General features: G+C 41.1%; 1 protein-coding gene across 2 annotated transcripts in view; it reads right to left on the reverse strand.

The window, feature by feature from the left end:
* The window catches only part of LOC140917423 (interferon-induced GTP-binding protein Mx1), a 29,303-nt gene that overhangs the window by 6,693 nt on the left and 5,898 nt on the right, over positions 1–16,712 (reverse strand). For both annotated transcript variants that reach the window (XM_073360243.2, XM_073360253.2), the window contains exons 3-10: positions 14,645–14,837; positions 13,961–14,098; positions 12,853–13,007; positions 11,042–11,180; positions 9,477–9,675; positions 6,525–6,603; positions 3,813–3,935; positions 216–360 (exon numbers count right to left, since the gene is read on the reverse strand). In XM_073360243.2, the coding sequence (XP_073216344.1) occupies positions 216–360; positions 3,813–3,935; positions 6,525–6,603; positions 9,477–9,675; positions 11,042–11,180; positions 12,853–13,007; positions 13,961–14,098; positions 14,645–14,837 (1,171 nt within the window). The remainder of the gene's footprint in view (positions 1–215; positions 361–3,812; positions 3,936–6,524; positions 6,604–9,476; positions 9,676–11,041; positions 11,181–12,852; positions 13,008–13,960; positions 14,099–14,644; positions 14,838–16,712) is intronic.

Here is a 16,712-nt window from a genome sequence, read left to right on the forward strand (position 1 = left end):
CACAATTTACATAGGTTTGGGTCTAGATATGGAATTCGCCCTTTGGACTAATCTCTAATGATGGATAAGGGCCCCCAACAAGAACAAGCTGGTCCATGCAAGCAGACCTTTGCATCCATATGGAGCCCCATTGTTTTCACTAGGGCTCTGGGCACTCACAGATGTCTGTCAGCGCAGAACAACTTTCAGGTCAAGTGCCAACATTTGGTGCTTACCTTTCAGTGTACTGTTATTAACATGGGCTTCCCATTCATTAAAGAACTTGCGAACTTTTGTGAATAGTCTTTGTTTTGTTTTATCAGTTACAATTTCTTCTCCTTGTACTGAATTCATGATGTCCTGGTTAAAGAGTTTGAGTTTCTGTGAAGAGACAGGAAATTGCCAAACAACTCGGGGCTAAATTCAGACCCTGAGCTGTTTGCAATGGTACATAACCCAAACTTTGCAGCAGGGAGGGGAAATGCTGGAGCAAATGTTACACACTGCTCCCTGAAAAACTACAGAATTCACACTCTGCAGGTTGTCTGTAGCTCCAGCTGTGGAAGTGACATTCTGAGAGGCAGTCAGACCTCACAGGCTGTGTATTTCAGCACAGTAGTGCTCAGACTGTGTGGCCTGTGACTTGCTGTCTCAGGACATTGAGGTTCAGTGACTAGGGCAAAGACTCAGGAGGAGACCTAGGGTTCTATTCCCAGCTCTGCCACGGACTTGCTGTGTGATCTTGGGCAGGTCCCTTCATTTCTCAGAGCGTTTCCCTCTCATCCTTTGTTTGCCTTGTCTATTTAGGTTGCAAGCTCTTCTGGGAAGCAAATGTCTTTTAATCTGTGTATGTACAGTGCTTAGCCTAATGAGGTCTTGATCTCAATTTGGGCTGTTCTAGATGCTCCGGTAATACAAATGAATAACAATAATTCTCCTTGTTTCCAGCAGCTAAATTTCATCAAAAGAAACTAAAAATACATTGAACGCTTCCCTAATGTTGTTTTTCCATGTAAGCAATTACTGTAGCAGAATGCCGTGTTATTCTGAATGTGAGTGGAAGTGATGTACAAGGCAGTCTGTGTATTAAAATATGGTCCCGCCAGATTTAAAGTTTGAGAACCTCTGTTTTAATGCATATCCCCGATCCCTACTCACTGCACACTACTGGGATTGTTTGAGTAGGGCTGTGAAGCGGTAGTACGGGATTCATAGATTCATAGATATTTAGGTCAGAAGGGACCATTATGATCATCTAGTCTGACCTCCTGCACAACGCAGGCCACAGAATTTCACCCACCACTCCTGCAAAAAACCTCACACCTATATCTGTGCTACTGAAGTCCTCAAACCGTAGTTTAAAGACTTCAAGGAGCAGAGAATCCTCCAGCAAGTGACCCGTGCCCCATGCTACAGAGGAAGGCGAAAAACCTCCAGGGCCTCTTCCAATCTGCCCTGGAGGAAAATTCCCTCCCGACCCCAAATATGGCGATCAGCTAAACCTTGAGCATATGGGCAAGATTCATCAGCCAGATACTACAGAAAATTCTTTCCTGGGTAACTCGGATCCCACCCCATCTAATATCCCATCACAGGTCATTGGGCCTATTTACCACGAATATTTAATTACCAAAACCATCTTATCCCATCATACCATCTCCTCCATAAACTTATCGAGTTTAATCTTAAAGCCAGATAGATCTTTTGCCCCCACTGCTTCCCTTGGAAGGCTATTCCAAAACTTCACTCCTCTGATGGTTAGAAACCTTCGTCTAATTTCTAATCTAAATTTCCTGGTGGCCAGTTTATATCCATTTGTTCTTATGTCCACATTGGTACTGAGCTTAAATAATTCCTCTCCCTCTCCAGTATTTATCCCTCTGATATATTTATAGATAGCAATCATATCTCCCCTCAACCTTCTTTTAGTTAGGCTAAACAAGCCAAGCTTCTTGAGTCTCCTTTCATAAGACAAGGTTCCCATTCCTCGGATCATCCTAGTAGCCCTTCTCTGTACCTGTTCCAGTTTGAATTCATCCTTCTTAAACATGGGAGACCAGAACTGCACACAGTATTCCAGGTGAGGTCTCACCAGTGCCTTGTATAACGGTACTAAAACCTCCTTATCCCTACTGGAAATACCTCTCCTGATGCATCCCAAGACCGCATTAGCTTTTTTCATGGCCACATCACATTGGCAGCTCATAGTCATCCCATGATCAACCAATACTCCAAAGTCCTTTTCCTCCTCCGTTACTTCTAATTGATGTGTCCCTAGCTTATAACTAAAATTCTTGTTATTCATCCCTAAATGCATGACCTTACACTTCTCACTATTAAATTTCATCCTATTACTATTACTCCAGTTTACAAGGTCATCCAGATCCTCCTGTAGGATATCCCTGTCCTTCTTTAAATTGGCAATACCTCCCAGCTTTGTATCATCCGCAAACTTTATTAACACACTCCCACTTTTTGTGCCAAGGTCAGTAATAAAAAGATTAAATAAGATTGGTCCCAAAAATGATCCCTGAGGAACTCCACTGGTAACCTCCCTCCAGCCTGACAGTTCACCTTTCAGTAAGACCCGTTGTAGTCTCCCCTTTAACCAATTCCTTATCCACCTTTCAATTTTCCTATTGATCCCCATCTTATCCAATTTAACTAATAATTCCCCATGTGGCACGGTATCAAATGCCTTACTAAAATCTAGGTAAATTAGATCTACTGCGTTTCCTTTGTCTAAAAAATCTGTTACTTTCTCAAAGAAGGAGATCAGGTTGGTTTGGCATGATCTACCTTTTGTAAAACCATGTTGTATTTTGTCCCATTTACCATTGACTTCAATGTCCTTAACTACCTTCTCCTTCAATTTTTTTTCCAAGACCTTGCATACTACAGATGTCAAACTAACAGACCTATAATTACCTGGATCACTTTTTTTCCCTTTTTTAAAAATAGGAACTCTCCAATCATACGGTACAACACCTGAGTTTACAGATTCATTAAAAAAATAGCAATTCTCCAATCATACGGTACAACACCTGAGTTTACAGATTCATTAAAATTTTTTGCTAATGGGCTTGCAATTTCATGTGCCAATTCCTTTAATATTCTTGGATGAAGATTATCTGGGCCCCCTGATTTAGTCCCATTAAGCTGTTTGAGTTTCGCTTCTACCTCAAATATGGTAATGTCTACCTCCATATCCTCGTTCCCATTTGTCATGCTACCATTATCCCTAAGATCCTCTTTAGTCTTATTAAAGACTGAGGCAAAGTATTTGTTTAGATATTGGGCCATGCCTAGATTATCCTTGACCTGGATTACCTGGACTGGTCAGAATACAGGTGGAAAACAGTGTTGCTTTTAAAAATCACTATAATTTTGTGCAAAATATTATGGCCTTGTAAATATGGAATAGGACAACTTATTCTTGATTTCTATTACGCCTTTGCCTAATACAGCATCTTCTATTACCAGCAACTTTCAGTGCATTGATATAATTAATGCAACCAAATGTAATTCACCCATTGTAGTATCAAAGCTGACATTGATAAAACAGGAACAATTTTATTTTTAATCTGGTTTATTTTATTGGTGAGTATATATTCTGGATTTATGAAGACCAGGAATTAAGGGTAATGCTCATGGTCTAGTTCTCCTATGTTAAGAAAAGTGCATGTGGATGTATCTGTAGTTAGTGATTTCATGAAGCAACACACTGAGTATGCAGAGTAGAAAAAGAGACCAACTTGCAATATCCACACAATTCCAAATGCTAACCAACAGTTTTTATTCACATGAGTTACCAGATCCATATTTATACTCACATCTACTAGGAAGAGCATCTGCTCTTCCACTGATTCTGGCACACCTTTGCCATATTTTTGTAGCTTGTTGTTTGCCACCCGGAGTTTGTTCTTTATCTGATTTTCCAAAGTTGGTAGTGATTTCTGTGAGGGAAAAATAATAGAATCATAGAAATGTAGGGCTGGAAGGGACTTTGCGAAGCCATTAAGTCCAGCTGTCTGTGCTGAGGCAGGACCAAGTAAACCTAGACCACCCCGACAGGTGTTTGTTCAACCTGTTGTTAAAAACCTCCAGTGATGGTAATTCCACAACCTCCATTGAAAACCTGTTCCAGAACTTGACTATCATTATAATTATAAAGTTTGTCCTAATATCTAACCTAAATCTCCATTGCTGCAGATTGAGCCCATTGCTTCTTGTCCTACCTACATTGGACATGGAGAACAACTGATAACAGTCCTTTTTATGACAGCCCTTAACAGATTTGAAGACTGTTACCAGGTGTCTCCTCACTATTATTTTCTCCAGACTAAACATGGCCAATTTTTTTAAAAAAACCTTTCCTCATAGGTCAGGTTTTCTAAACCTTTTATCATTTTTGCTGCTCTCCTCTGGACTGTCTCCAATTTGTCCACATCCTTCCTAAAGTTTGGTGCTTAGAACTGCAAACTGAACTCCAGCTGAAGCCTCACAAGTGCCAAGTAGAGAGGGACAATTACCTCCCATGTCTTAAATATGACACTCCTGTTAATACACTCCTGAATGATTTAAGCCTTTTTTGCAACTTCATCATGTTGTTGACTCATATTCAGTTTGTGATCCACTATAACCCCAGATCCTTCTCAGCAGTACTACCTCCTAGCCGGTGATTCCCATTTTGCAGTTATGCATTTGATTTTTCCTTCCTAAATAAAATACTTTTCACTTGTCTTCATTAAATTTCATCTTGTTGATTTCAGACCAATTCTCTAATTTGTCAAGATCATTTTGAATTTCAGGGGTTCTCAAACTGGGGGTCGGGACCCCTCAGGGGGTTGCGTGGTTATTACATGGGGGGTTGCGAGCTGTCAGCCTCCACCCCAAACCCCGCTTTGCCTCCAGCATTTATAATGGTGTTAAATATATAAAAACATTTTTTTAATTTATAAGGTGGGGTCGCACTCAGAGGCTTGCTATGTGAAAGGGGTCACCAGTAGAAAAGTTTGAGAACCACTGCATCCTGTCCTCCTGCAACCCCTTCCAGCTTGTTGTTGTCCACAGATTTTATAAGCATACTTTCCACTCTACTGCCCAAGTCATTATCAAAAATATTGACTAATACTGGACCCAGGACTGACCACTGTGGGGCCCCACTAGATATGCCTTTCCAGTTTGACAGCAAGTCATTGATAAGTACTCTTTGAGTACGGTCTTTCAACCAATTGTGCACCCACCTTATAGTAATTTAATCAAGACCACATTTCCCTAGTTTGCATATGAGAATGTCATGTGGGACTGTGTCAAAAGACTTACTAAAATCAAGGTATATCACATCTACTGCTTCTCCCCTATCCACTATGCCAGTAACACTGTCAAGGAAGGAAATTAGGTAGGTGTGGCATGATTTACAAGGCATTGACATAAAACTTGTATGGATCTCCTAATCCCCAGTTTAAATCAGGGGATACATATAGAAATGTACCTTGTCATAAATATAAAGGGAAGTGTAACCACCTGTCTGTATACAGTGCTAGAAAATCCCTCCTGGCCAGAGGCAAAATCCTTTTACTTGTAAAGGGTTAAGAAGCTCAGGTAACTGACTGGCACCTGACCCAGAATGACCAATGAGGGGACAAGATACTTTCAAATCTGGAGGGGGAGAAAGGCTTTTGTCTGTCTGTGTGATACCTTTGTCAGGAACAGATCAAGGATGCAAGCCCTCCAACTCCTGTAAAGTTAGTAAGTAATATAGCTATAAAATGCGTTAGGTTTTCTTTGTTTTGGTTTGTGAAATTCGCTGTGCTGCAGGAAATGTGTATTCCTGTTTTTGTGTCTTTTTGTAACTTAAGGTTTTGCCTAGAGGGATTCTCTATGTTTTGAATCAGACTGTCTGTAAGATTATCTTCCATTCTGATCTTACAGAGTTGTTCTCTTATCTTTTTTTGTTCTCCTAATAAAGTTCTGATTTTTAAGAATCTGATTGGGTCTTTTGCGTCTTAAAAATCCAAGGCTGGTCTGTGCTCATCTTGTTTATTCTTAAGCCTCCCCAGGAAAGGGGGTGTAAGGGCGTGGGGGGATATTTTGTGGAAATAGGAACTCCAAGTGGTTCTTTCCCTGATTGTTTGTTAAATCACTTGGTGGAGGCAGCGTTTTACCTTATCTAAGGGGAAAGACTTTGTGCCTTGGGGAAGTTTTAACCTAAGCTGGTAAAAATAAGCTTAGGGGGTCTTTCATGCGGGTCCCCACATTTGTACCCTAGAGTTCAGAGTGGGGAAGGAACCCTGACATACCTAATGCTTCTTAAAGATCTGTAAATTGCTTTATGCTAAACTATTAGCTAAAAATATTAATTTATGAGAAAAGGTCTCCTTTATATTTATTTTCTACAAGCTAGTTAAGGTTTCAGAAAGTTTTGACCTGCTACTACATAGCTTAAATAAATATCTTGGCAAAAGATCCAAACAACATTTGATCTTTTGTGTATTCACCAAATAGTTTTTTAAAGAGCCAATAGCCCAAGTTTGCTAACTTACATTAATGTGCTCTATCAGTTCCTGCGTAAGTCTCTCTGCCAAAAGTGGGATAGTAGCTTTTCTTTCTTCCAAAAGAATACTAAAAGAGATGAAAGACTGTAATAAATAATAATAACAACAATAATATCATCCCAAATAATTCCTTCTTTCATCCCAAAGGATTCCAGAGTACTTCATACACTACAGTACAGATACTGACCGATCTGGCCAGCTATATACACTTACTAATAGTATACAAAATGGTCAAATTATTTCTTGCAAGCATGCAAATAACACATTTCCAGCATGAATTTTTGGAGAAATAAAATGGACGTAGGCATTCTCAGAAAAGTTTATCTGTGACAAAGACCTTCTACAGCATTTGTGATCCTCAGGAATGATGGAGCTATCAAAGACCAGGGTGAGATTAATGGAACTAGAGAGAAAGCCTCCTCAGCAGATAGCCATCAGTGGTGGCATTCCCTCCAACCATAGGTGCCGACTCTGTGGGTGCTCCGGGGCTGGAGCACCCACGGGGAAAAATTGGTGGGTGCTGTGCACCCACTGGAAGCTCCCCTGCCCGCCCCAGCTCACCTCCGCCTCCTCCCCTGAGCGCGCCGCGTCCCACTTCTCCCCCCTCCCTCCTAGCGCTTGCTACTGCGAAACAGCTGTTTTGCACTGCAAGCGCTTGGAGGGAGGGAGAGGAGACGGAACGCGGCACACTTGGGGAAGAGGCGGTGCTGGGGAGGGGTCCAATAGGGGCAGGGAGGGGGCAGAGTTGGGGCAGGGACTTTGGAGAAGGGGTTGGAATGGGGGCGGGGTAGGGAAAGGGTGGAGTTGGGGCGGGGCCGGAGGGCGCGAGCACCCACCAGCGCCAGGGAAAGTTGATGCCTATGCCTTCAACAACAGCTGAGAGCAACTACAAATCTGGCTGCTCTGGAGACAAAAATGAAAGCTCTCCCATTGTTCTTGTGGAACTAACAATAAAAAAGTAATTAATTAATAAGCATTTCACTCTGTCCCTGAAATGAAAGAAGAGAAACAGAACACAGGTTTCTCTTCAGAGCAGTGTGGCCTATTGGATGGAGCACTGAACTGGGACTTGGAGGATGTAGATAGAGCTGGGTGAAGTTTTCCATGCAAATCATTTTTTTTTTTTTTGGCTGAAAAATGCAGATTCGGGTTCGCTGAAGCAATTGATGAATTCAGGTCAACTTTGGCAAATTGTTTCAGTCAAATAAAAAAAGAGTCTGGAAATGTCAAAAAAAGAGAAATTTTTGGAATTTGTGTTTCAGAAAGATATTTTGTTTTGAAATGTCACTCAATTTATTTTAAAAAAATTATAAAAGATTAAAAATTCTCCAAAATAAAATGAAATATTTTGTTTCATGTCGAATGTTTACAACTCATTCATTTTGTCAGGAAAAAAGATTAGCGACGGAATTGAAAAATCAGTTATTTGCACAGGTCTAGCTTTCATTTCTGTTCCTGACTTTGCCATAGGCCTTCTGGGTGATCTGAAGCAGGTTGCTTCATTGTTTTCTGCCTCAGTTTCCCCATCTGTAAAATGGAGATGATATTGAGCTACTTTGTAAAGCGCTTTGAGATCTACTGATGAAAGTATTATTTTGATGCTGATTATGACATTGTCTGTTCTTGGGAAGAGGAAGAAAAGAGGATTTTAGGTCTGTGGATAGGCCACTCATGGATTTATGGAATTTTGTATGGTGCTCACACACCATAACTATGAACAGATTTTTGTCTCTGATAATAGAGATTAGCTGGTAGTGACAAATGAAAAGATGATATTTTTTTATTCAGGCAGCTGGGTGCAGACAGGACTGTAGTTTTCTTTTGCTCTGTAATGCCCAGGCTAAGTGTGCAACCAGATTTGAGCTGCCTCACATTCCTGGCCGGGTCTAACCAGTCACGGGTGGAATGCCTGCCTACGCAACATCTCCTCACCCCCATTTAAATCAATATTAACACCGAGAGTCACATTGTTTAGCTAGGTCCTAAACTACTCCAACTACAAGGGTATCAAAAGTCTCCATGCCATTGTCAGTGAACTACTTCTATTCCTGAATGAGTGAATTTACTCTGTTCCATATGCACAACTCAGGGCTAGACTGTGAATTCAGGCACAATGCTAAGCTAGGGGTTGTGTGTAAGCTGCTCCTTCCCAGGAGGTACTATAACCCAGAAACACACCGCTGAGTCACAATTCCTCCCCTGCTTCCGCCTTCCCCTCAGCAGGTGGTAATTTACTGATGGCCACAACCACAAGCGAACTCCTGACTATCCTGGCCAGTAAGATGACAAAGCCAAGGCCCACTCACCTGCTCCAGTTGGGGTGTAAGCAAGCAAGTACCCCTACTTACTCCTGTGTGCTTGCACCCAAAGCCTGAGGAGCCCACGTAGAAGCATAAGGTGGATACTTACTCCATCTACTTCCCTTTGTGCATGCATAGTCCAACTCATAATCAGTGGCATAGCTAGGTGGAGCAAAGAGGGGGAGCGGACATAAAGAAAGGTGTCACCCGCTTGTGCTCACCGGGCGGCGCTCTGGGTCCTCAGCACCACGGAAGACCCTCGCCACCGAAGTGCCGCTGGACCCGGAGCATGTGAAGATCCCGCCACCGAAGTGCCGCTGGATCCAGAGCACGTGAAGACCCCACCACCGAAGTCCCGCTGGACCAGCTGGTGAAGACCCGGAGCATCGCCAGGTGAGTAGAAATTTAAAAAGGCGCCAAAAAATTAAAAAGGCGCCACTTGTGCTCAGTGGGGGAGCGGCCGCTCCCCCCGCTCCCCTCTTAGCTACGCTACTGCTCATAATGTGTCCCAATGACTGGCTTTAACCATTGCATGGATGTATAAGGGCATGCATTTACTCACTTTTCTGTGATTTTTTTTTTAAACTCTTAACAGGGAAAAACCTGTCCAATATTCAGTGTGTATTGATTTTAAAGCTACCTAAAATATTCATGCTCCTCAAAGAATTCTCTCTCTTTCTGAATTGCAGAGGCCAGTGTCAAGTTGTCATGGATGTCCTGCTGCCCACGACATTTAACAATCATGTAGCCCTTCCTTAGGGGGACACTGAGATTTCGGACAATGTCAACTACATCGCTCTCAGTTCCTCTGTCGACCAAATCGGGTTTTGTGAGAATCCCTGTGAAGTAACAAAACAATGATTGTATTTAGAGAGGTGACACACTTTGTAGATGGAAGCACCACTTGCGCTTCCACAGTTAGGACTGAGTTGACTTTTGCATTTAAAACAGGGATCCAATCACTTCATTATATATGCTGTATTTTTCATATCTTTCCCCCCAAAATCACAGCATTTACTCTCTTTTTTAAAAGAATTTACAAGCAAATTGGTTAGTTGATGAATTAAAATTATTTTAAAATGGGTCCTTAAGACATTTAACACTTAGTGTCACAGTATCTGATATCCAGAATAATCTCAATAAAGGAACAAAACAGAGTTTTCACCATGAAAGAAAAAAAGAGAAATTCTAATGTGTCTTTAAAAATCAGTTTAATCTAATCTGGGGACACTAAAATGCCTCAGTCATAACCATATAGCTTTTCCATGGCATCACTACAGGTCAGATTTAAGGTTGTTTGGGTGCCTTACCTGTGGATTTCCATACCCTAACATATTTGTATTTCTTCTAAGTGTAACCTTATATCTGAATTTCCTTGGTTTATAATGCTTAGTTTTTGGATAATGACATCAGTGTAATCTTTACTTACTGTAAATTACTGATCTATTCACCCAACCTGAACTCCATCTTAACATAGTTTTAGTCTGGGAATGTATGTGTGTGATATCATTATCCACACACAGGGCCAGATCCTCAACTGGTATAAATTGGAGTCGCTCCATTGAAACTGAGGATCTGACCCACTGTCTAATATACATCTTTTTGAATACTTGATGTTTACTACCTTATTAATGCATTATGAATGTAGCACACTTGCACCTATGTCCTCTTTCCATAGATTTCTAAATACTACACTATATATTTTAAAGAACTCGTGAGGGCCTAAGTGCCATGGAGTGCCCAGGAAAGGACTTCCACATGAGTATATTCTCCCTGGAGAGTCATTAAAAGAAACTCCCAAATGATTCTAGGCTTACAAAGTATCAGAACAGACAATTGCAGGAACATTTTACAGAATAGGATAACGCTCATAAATTCAGGGGAAGGGGTTGGTCACTCCTTTAGCCATTTTCCCCTAAAGCAGTTGTGATTTTTTTTGTCTGAAATTTAGATTCTGAAATGAAGCATGGATAGGAAAATCCTGTGTGGATTTCAAATGATAGCAAGCCCATCACCAAAATACAAATCTCTCGTTCCTTTGCTGCTTTTCTAGGATTCTTTTAGCTACCTGGGTAACTGGTAGAAAATGCTCAACCTCTCCAGTGTTTAGTAATAAACATTCTTTGCAAGTACTTTGCTTTGCCTCTTTTGACTTTTCGCACAACACAATACCATTTTCTTTTAAATATATGTATCTTTACTTACCTAGAGTTCTCTCCCCCTTAGGATCCACCTCTTTAGCCATTCTTAGGGCCTCTGTAGTTGCAATATCCACATTACTTGGTACAACTACCAGATTTATAGTTTGTTGCTTACAAATATACATTTTAATTAGATTTATGATCTGTAATGAAATAAGAAATGTAATAAAAGTTTATTACTTCACATAGGCTATGGTAGGTAAGTCCTATTACAAGTGGTAGGTTTGGTTCTTCCAGATTTCATAGCTTTCAAAGGAATTTATTTAGCTACCCCCCTCCCCCACCTCCTAATGTGGTTATGCCGACTGCATAATTGCCTAGGTGCATTATGGTGTTTTTTCACTTGCCTCAAAGCACTGAGTACTGCCGGAGGCATGGGATAGAACTTAATGGTTCAGTGGTTTGGGTCCAGTACTGCAAAAATCGTGGTCAGATTTGATAGCATATCATTAGTATTACAGATGTGACTATGGGACGAAAACTTACATGAGAATTTCAGAAGAACACAATACAGCCTGAAATCTTATCATCTAAAGGTAAAATTAAATGTGTTAATAAACATATGTAAACATACTACATTTGACCAACTTGAACAACATTGTTTAAAAGCACAGAATAACATTTACGATGGTCTTTATTGTAATAGGTTTACAAGTCCAAGCAGGTACACTTAGAACTAAATTAGGAATGATTAAGCAACATCAAATTTTAGCTTTTTATGATGCTATTGAAAACTTGAAGACAACAAGTCTTACAATATAACAGTTAGGCCCAGATCCTCAGCTGCAGCTCAGGAAGTGCATGTGTGCAAATGAGTTTAACACACTTGTGTATCCCCTCAGCCTTGGGGCTGGTAGTCAGTGGACTGATACTGAGCATAAATTAGGGCAGCCTCAGAGTTGCTCTATTTTATGCCAGATGCCCATGGCTTCAGAGGACCATGACTCTCAGGGGTTGCTGGGGCATAAGTAAGCCCTGAGCATGCCATTTTCAGATGTGCACCTTCTTTTTCCATGCATTTAAAATATTGTTTTGAAAGAGACAATGAGAAGTCATTTGCCTCAGTGTAAATGCCAGAGGGTCATTACAAAAATAAAAACATTAGATCAAAAATTTCAGTGAAGCCACAGAAAGTAATTTCTGCAGGCTGACTATTGTCCTCATCAGTGTTTGAATCAGACAAGCTTTCTAGAGCATCTTTCTTTCTTCCCCAGAAATGCAGAGTCAACTTTTGGGACACCACTAAGGATGTAAAGATCAGATGCCCTCAGCTCTGGGTGAGTCCAAGGGAGATTTTGAATGGACAGAAAATCTAACAACCACCTTCTCCTTCAATTAGAATAGAGTAGGGAGAGGGAAGGAGGGAAAATAAAAAGGAAAGATGGAGGAGGATTAATGGGGATGGGCAGGAAAGATAGCGGGATTGGTGCCTGGAAAAATGATCTTCCTGGGGGCCAAAAATCCCTGTAGCCAGCTCCGCTGAAACCTCTGCAGGGTGAACGAACGCACACGCACGCACGCACACAGTTCCATTAGAGCACATGGAACTCTAGTGGAAGTTAGAAAATGTCTCAAACAAACACTCTTGTCTACAGAATCTAGAGTTTTCCCCCTTTTGGTATATGGCACATCCTTCTCAATGCTAGCACTTCCTCCACTAAAACCCTCGCTTGTTATATCTTACTTCTCCTTGGGAAATTACATATCTGTCTGTTCTGTGCCATCATTAAACAGAAGATTATGCAGATCAAGACACCCTAATCTCTTTTGCCGTCATTTACCAGTTTCCCAGCCCAGAATTGCTACATACTTTACCTTATTTCCAATGTCTTTTGGCTGATTCCCCACAGCCACCCTCGCAATCCCTGGCAGATCAATCAGTGTCAGATCTGGAACATTCGGGGAGCTAATTTCTAGGGAAATTAATTCTTGGCTAATGCCCACTCCTTCACCAGCCATTGCATCCTGGGCTAGAGGAAGGAGACACAAAAGCAAAGATTAGATGCTTGTCATGGAATTCAGACTAGAAAATAATGGGGATTAAGAAAAAACCTATTGCTAAATTTATTTCTATAGAAAATGTGATCTCAGAAAAGCTATCCCTTCATTTTAGCTTTGAAAGAAGATTTATAAATATAGTATAAAATAATAAAGATTAGTCTTCATTTTTTATACTGTAAAGGACAACAATATCCAAGACTTGGCCCAGGGAATAGCAAATATCAGCCCCAAAGAACAGTGGAGTGCTAAACCACAAGCTTGCTGCTAATCTGTCAGCATCCAGCATAAGTGTATGTCTGGTTTGAAGCACAGAGTATAGCTGGGTGAAATTTTTCACACATTTTTTTAAGCGAGAAATGTAGATTTGGTGAAACCAAAACATTTCACAAATTCATGTCAATTTCACAAAATGGTTTCAGCTAAAAATATGTAAAACAAATTTCAAAACAAAACGAACTTCCATTTTATTTCAAAACCATTCAAATAGCTGATATCAAATAAACAAGTTTCGAGTTGGTTGAAATGAAATGTTTTATTTGACCTGAAACAATTTTTTTTCCAATTCACTGACAATTTTCAGTTTGACCCAAAACAAGATTTTTTTTTTTCCAAAATCACCAGTGAACCAATCAATTTGTTATTTGGCCAGCTCAGCAGGGAACCCACTTGCAGATATTACCTATTGTAAGCACTATGCACACTTATGGAGCTATAGGAAAGCATAAGTGATGATAATGTCTTAACTAGGCACAAACATCCAGAACAGAAGAGTGAGAAATCCCCACTTTTTACAATGCCATTGCAAACGCAGGCCTCAATCCTGAAATAAATTTCTGTGCCCACACAGACATCATTGCAGAATCAGGGCCACCAGGAAATACAAGATTCAAAGTATGTTACTGACGCCCCAGATTACATTTACCTTTCCTTATTTCTTTTTCCACTTCTGAAGGACCATTCAATTCTTGCTTTATCTCCAAGTAAGTAATTTTTCCTTTCCATTCCTGTGTATAATGCACTTTCTTCAGTTTGAGCTCTAAAGGACATCTGGTAACAATACCTATCAAATTAAACAAACATAAAGCACTAGTCATGTATGAAGAATGAAACACGTTTCCCTCCTCTTTGGAAGCCACTGAAATACCAGCATATTGTCCTTAGCTTATTTTCAATATGCATCGTACTACTACTGCTCTGCAATTACACAGCAGTAGGGGTCAAATGCAATGTTCATTGCAATAGTAGTCTTTCCGCTGGAGTTCAAGGACCCCTAGAGTCTGCTTTTTGTGCTCTTCATCTGAAGAACTGAAAGCTCATTACATAGGTGGGTAAATATATAGCAGTTATCCCCATTTTGAAGAAAGGGGTACCTGAAGATCAGGGAAGTGAAGTGAGTTGTACAAGGTCACATGAGAAGTCCTTGGCAGAGCTGACAACATAGCCCAGGTTTCCTGCCTTCCAGCCCCATGTTCAGTCTTCCAGATCACAGGCTCCCCCTCCCCACCATTTCAAAGCAGTCCTCCAGCACCCTTACAGAACACCACACCACTGTGACCTAGGGAAATGTCAGATTTCTGACATGAAACGCTGAGAGATAAATTCTTACCACTGCCTCTAGGAAGAGCGACTCCAGACAGGGCTTCTAGAACCGAGCTTTTTCCAGAACTCTGGTCTCCAATGACTGCAATTGCTGGCAAAGCCAGGTCCTTTTCTACTCCGAGGGCTCTCAGGGAGTCAATGAGATCAATACAGGGACGAACCTTTTCCTCATACTGACTGCACAAGGAGTGTTCTGCTTTCTGATTTAAAAAAAAAAAAAGTGCTTATAAATGGAAGAAGGACCTTGACCTCCAGTTTCAATAAAAGGCCTCTACAAATATAGGCACAGTGTCAGTGATGAGATACTGTGACACCCAGTACTCCATGTTCACCACTTTTATAAGGTTATGATATATTTTGTGCAAAGTATGCCTTAAGGTATCATTTGAACATTCATAATCTGCTGAATATGATTATCCTGTTGAAATATGTGTAGCAACATTATGTGTAAAGTTATAAGTTTCTACTGTATGATTCTTACTGCAATATGCTGTAATTCTGGGTAACACCCACAAACCAGTTTCTCAGAGACAAAGACACCCTGGCACACCAGCAAGATGTTAAAAAGTGATCACCAGCTTAAGCAGCCATTCTCCAGCACAGGAGAAGGTATAAATAAGAAATTTACATTTTATCTCAGAGACGGTTCAAACCGCACACATACAGGAGCCTGTATGTTTGCACCCCAGTGGGAGGAGGGTAATCCTCAAAGAGGGAAGAGGAGTATAAGAATGAGAGACAGTGACTGCCACATCACCTGTCCTCCTCCTATCTCTCTGCTCACAGCATCAACAAATTCCTGAAGGACACTGAACAGGGGGAGGGATCTCAGGTTGGAAGGAGACCAAGCCTGTGAAATTCACTGCAGCTTATGGTAAGACAGACTTTTTTGCTTTTATAGTATTACCTTAGTAAAGTTAGGAATTAGCTTGCATTTTTATCTTTTTATTTCTTTTTTAACCAATTTGACTTTTATGCCTCATCACTTGTAATCACTTAAAATCCATCATTCTAGATTTAATAAACTTGTTTTATTTTGTTTTATCTTAACCAGTGTATGTTAGGATTGAAGTGTTTGGGAACTTCTACTTGAGATAACAAGGCTGGCGCATAAACATTTTCCTTTGCTGAAATGACAGACTATATATGAGCTTGTACTGTCCAGGAGGATACTGAGCAGTAGAAGATGCATATTTCTGGGCAGCCAGCCTAGGACTAAGAATTTGCTGGTGTCACCCTGTACGTAATTCAGGAGTGGCTTGCTTGAAGCATTCCTATAATCCAGTGGAATGGTTTTGCATGCTAAAAGCTGTGTGTGAGTAGCACCAAGGGGTAGAAGCTAAGCAGTGTAAAAGTCATCCCAGGCTAGAGAACTGGGTGGGGGACGGGGGACGGACAGCTGTCCAACAGTCCAGATTGTACCGTGGAGAATGTCACAGGTACACAGCATTATTCCAGGAGTTTTTTTTGCAGCAGTGTGCTATAAACAGATCTGTAGTAAAAAGAGTGATTGCCACAGTGACGGACACTCTGTGAGACACTAAAATACATAATATTGGGAAGACCTGTGTATTCCATATGTATTGTGAAGAACAAAACCCACATGTCTCAGCGTGTCTGGTTGGGAGACTACCTCCCTCCTTGTGCCATCCCAGCTGCAGTTGAAATGTATGGAGGTGCTTCAGCTAGACCCCCTCTACCTCAGGATGAGACAGTGAGGTAGCTGGCAGGGCCTTTTCCACGAGGACTGCTTCTCTTTGGAATGCGCCCTGCTCCTTCCAGCTAATTGGTTCAGAACAGTCTAATCTGTTGATATTCAGAGCATCTTGGAAGGCTCATCTTCTTAAGAGGGCTGGTGAGGCAAGGACGATTGCTCAAGGGGTGGGTGAGGCATGGGGAAAATGGGGGAGTCCTTTTAATCTATTTCATTGTTCTTGTCTGTGAGGTTGCTTTGTGGTTTCTCTTTGTATTGATTCCATTGGTACTAGTGTTTTTAATTACCGTCAGAGATGCCTAATGTAAGAGACCCCGCACTTACCGGCCTCACACAATCCCCTGCCTGAAAGCCTCCCTGC

Source organism: Lepidochelys kempii, chromosome 1 (genome assembly GCF_965140285.1).
Source record: "Lepidochelys kempii isolate rLepKem1 chromosome 1, rLepKem1.hap1, whole genome shotgun sequence".
Lineage (NCBI taxonomy): Eukaryota > Metazoa > Chordata > Testudines > Cheloniidae > Lepidochelys > Lepidochelys kempii.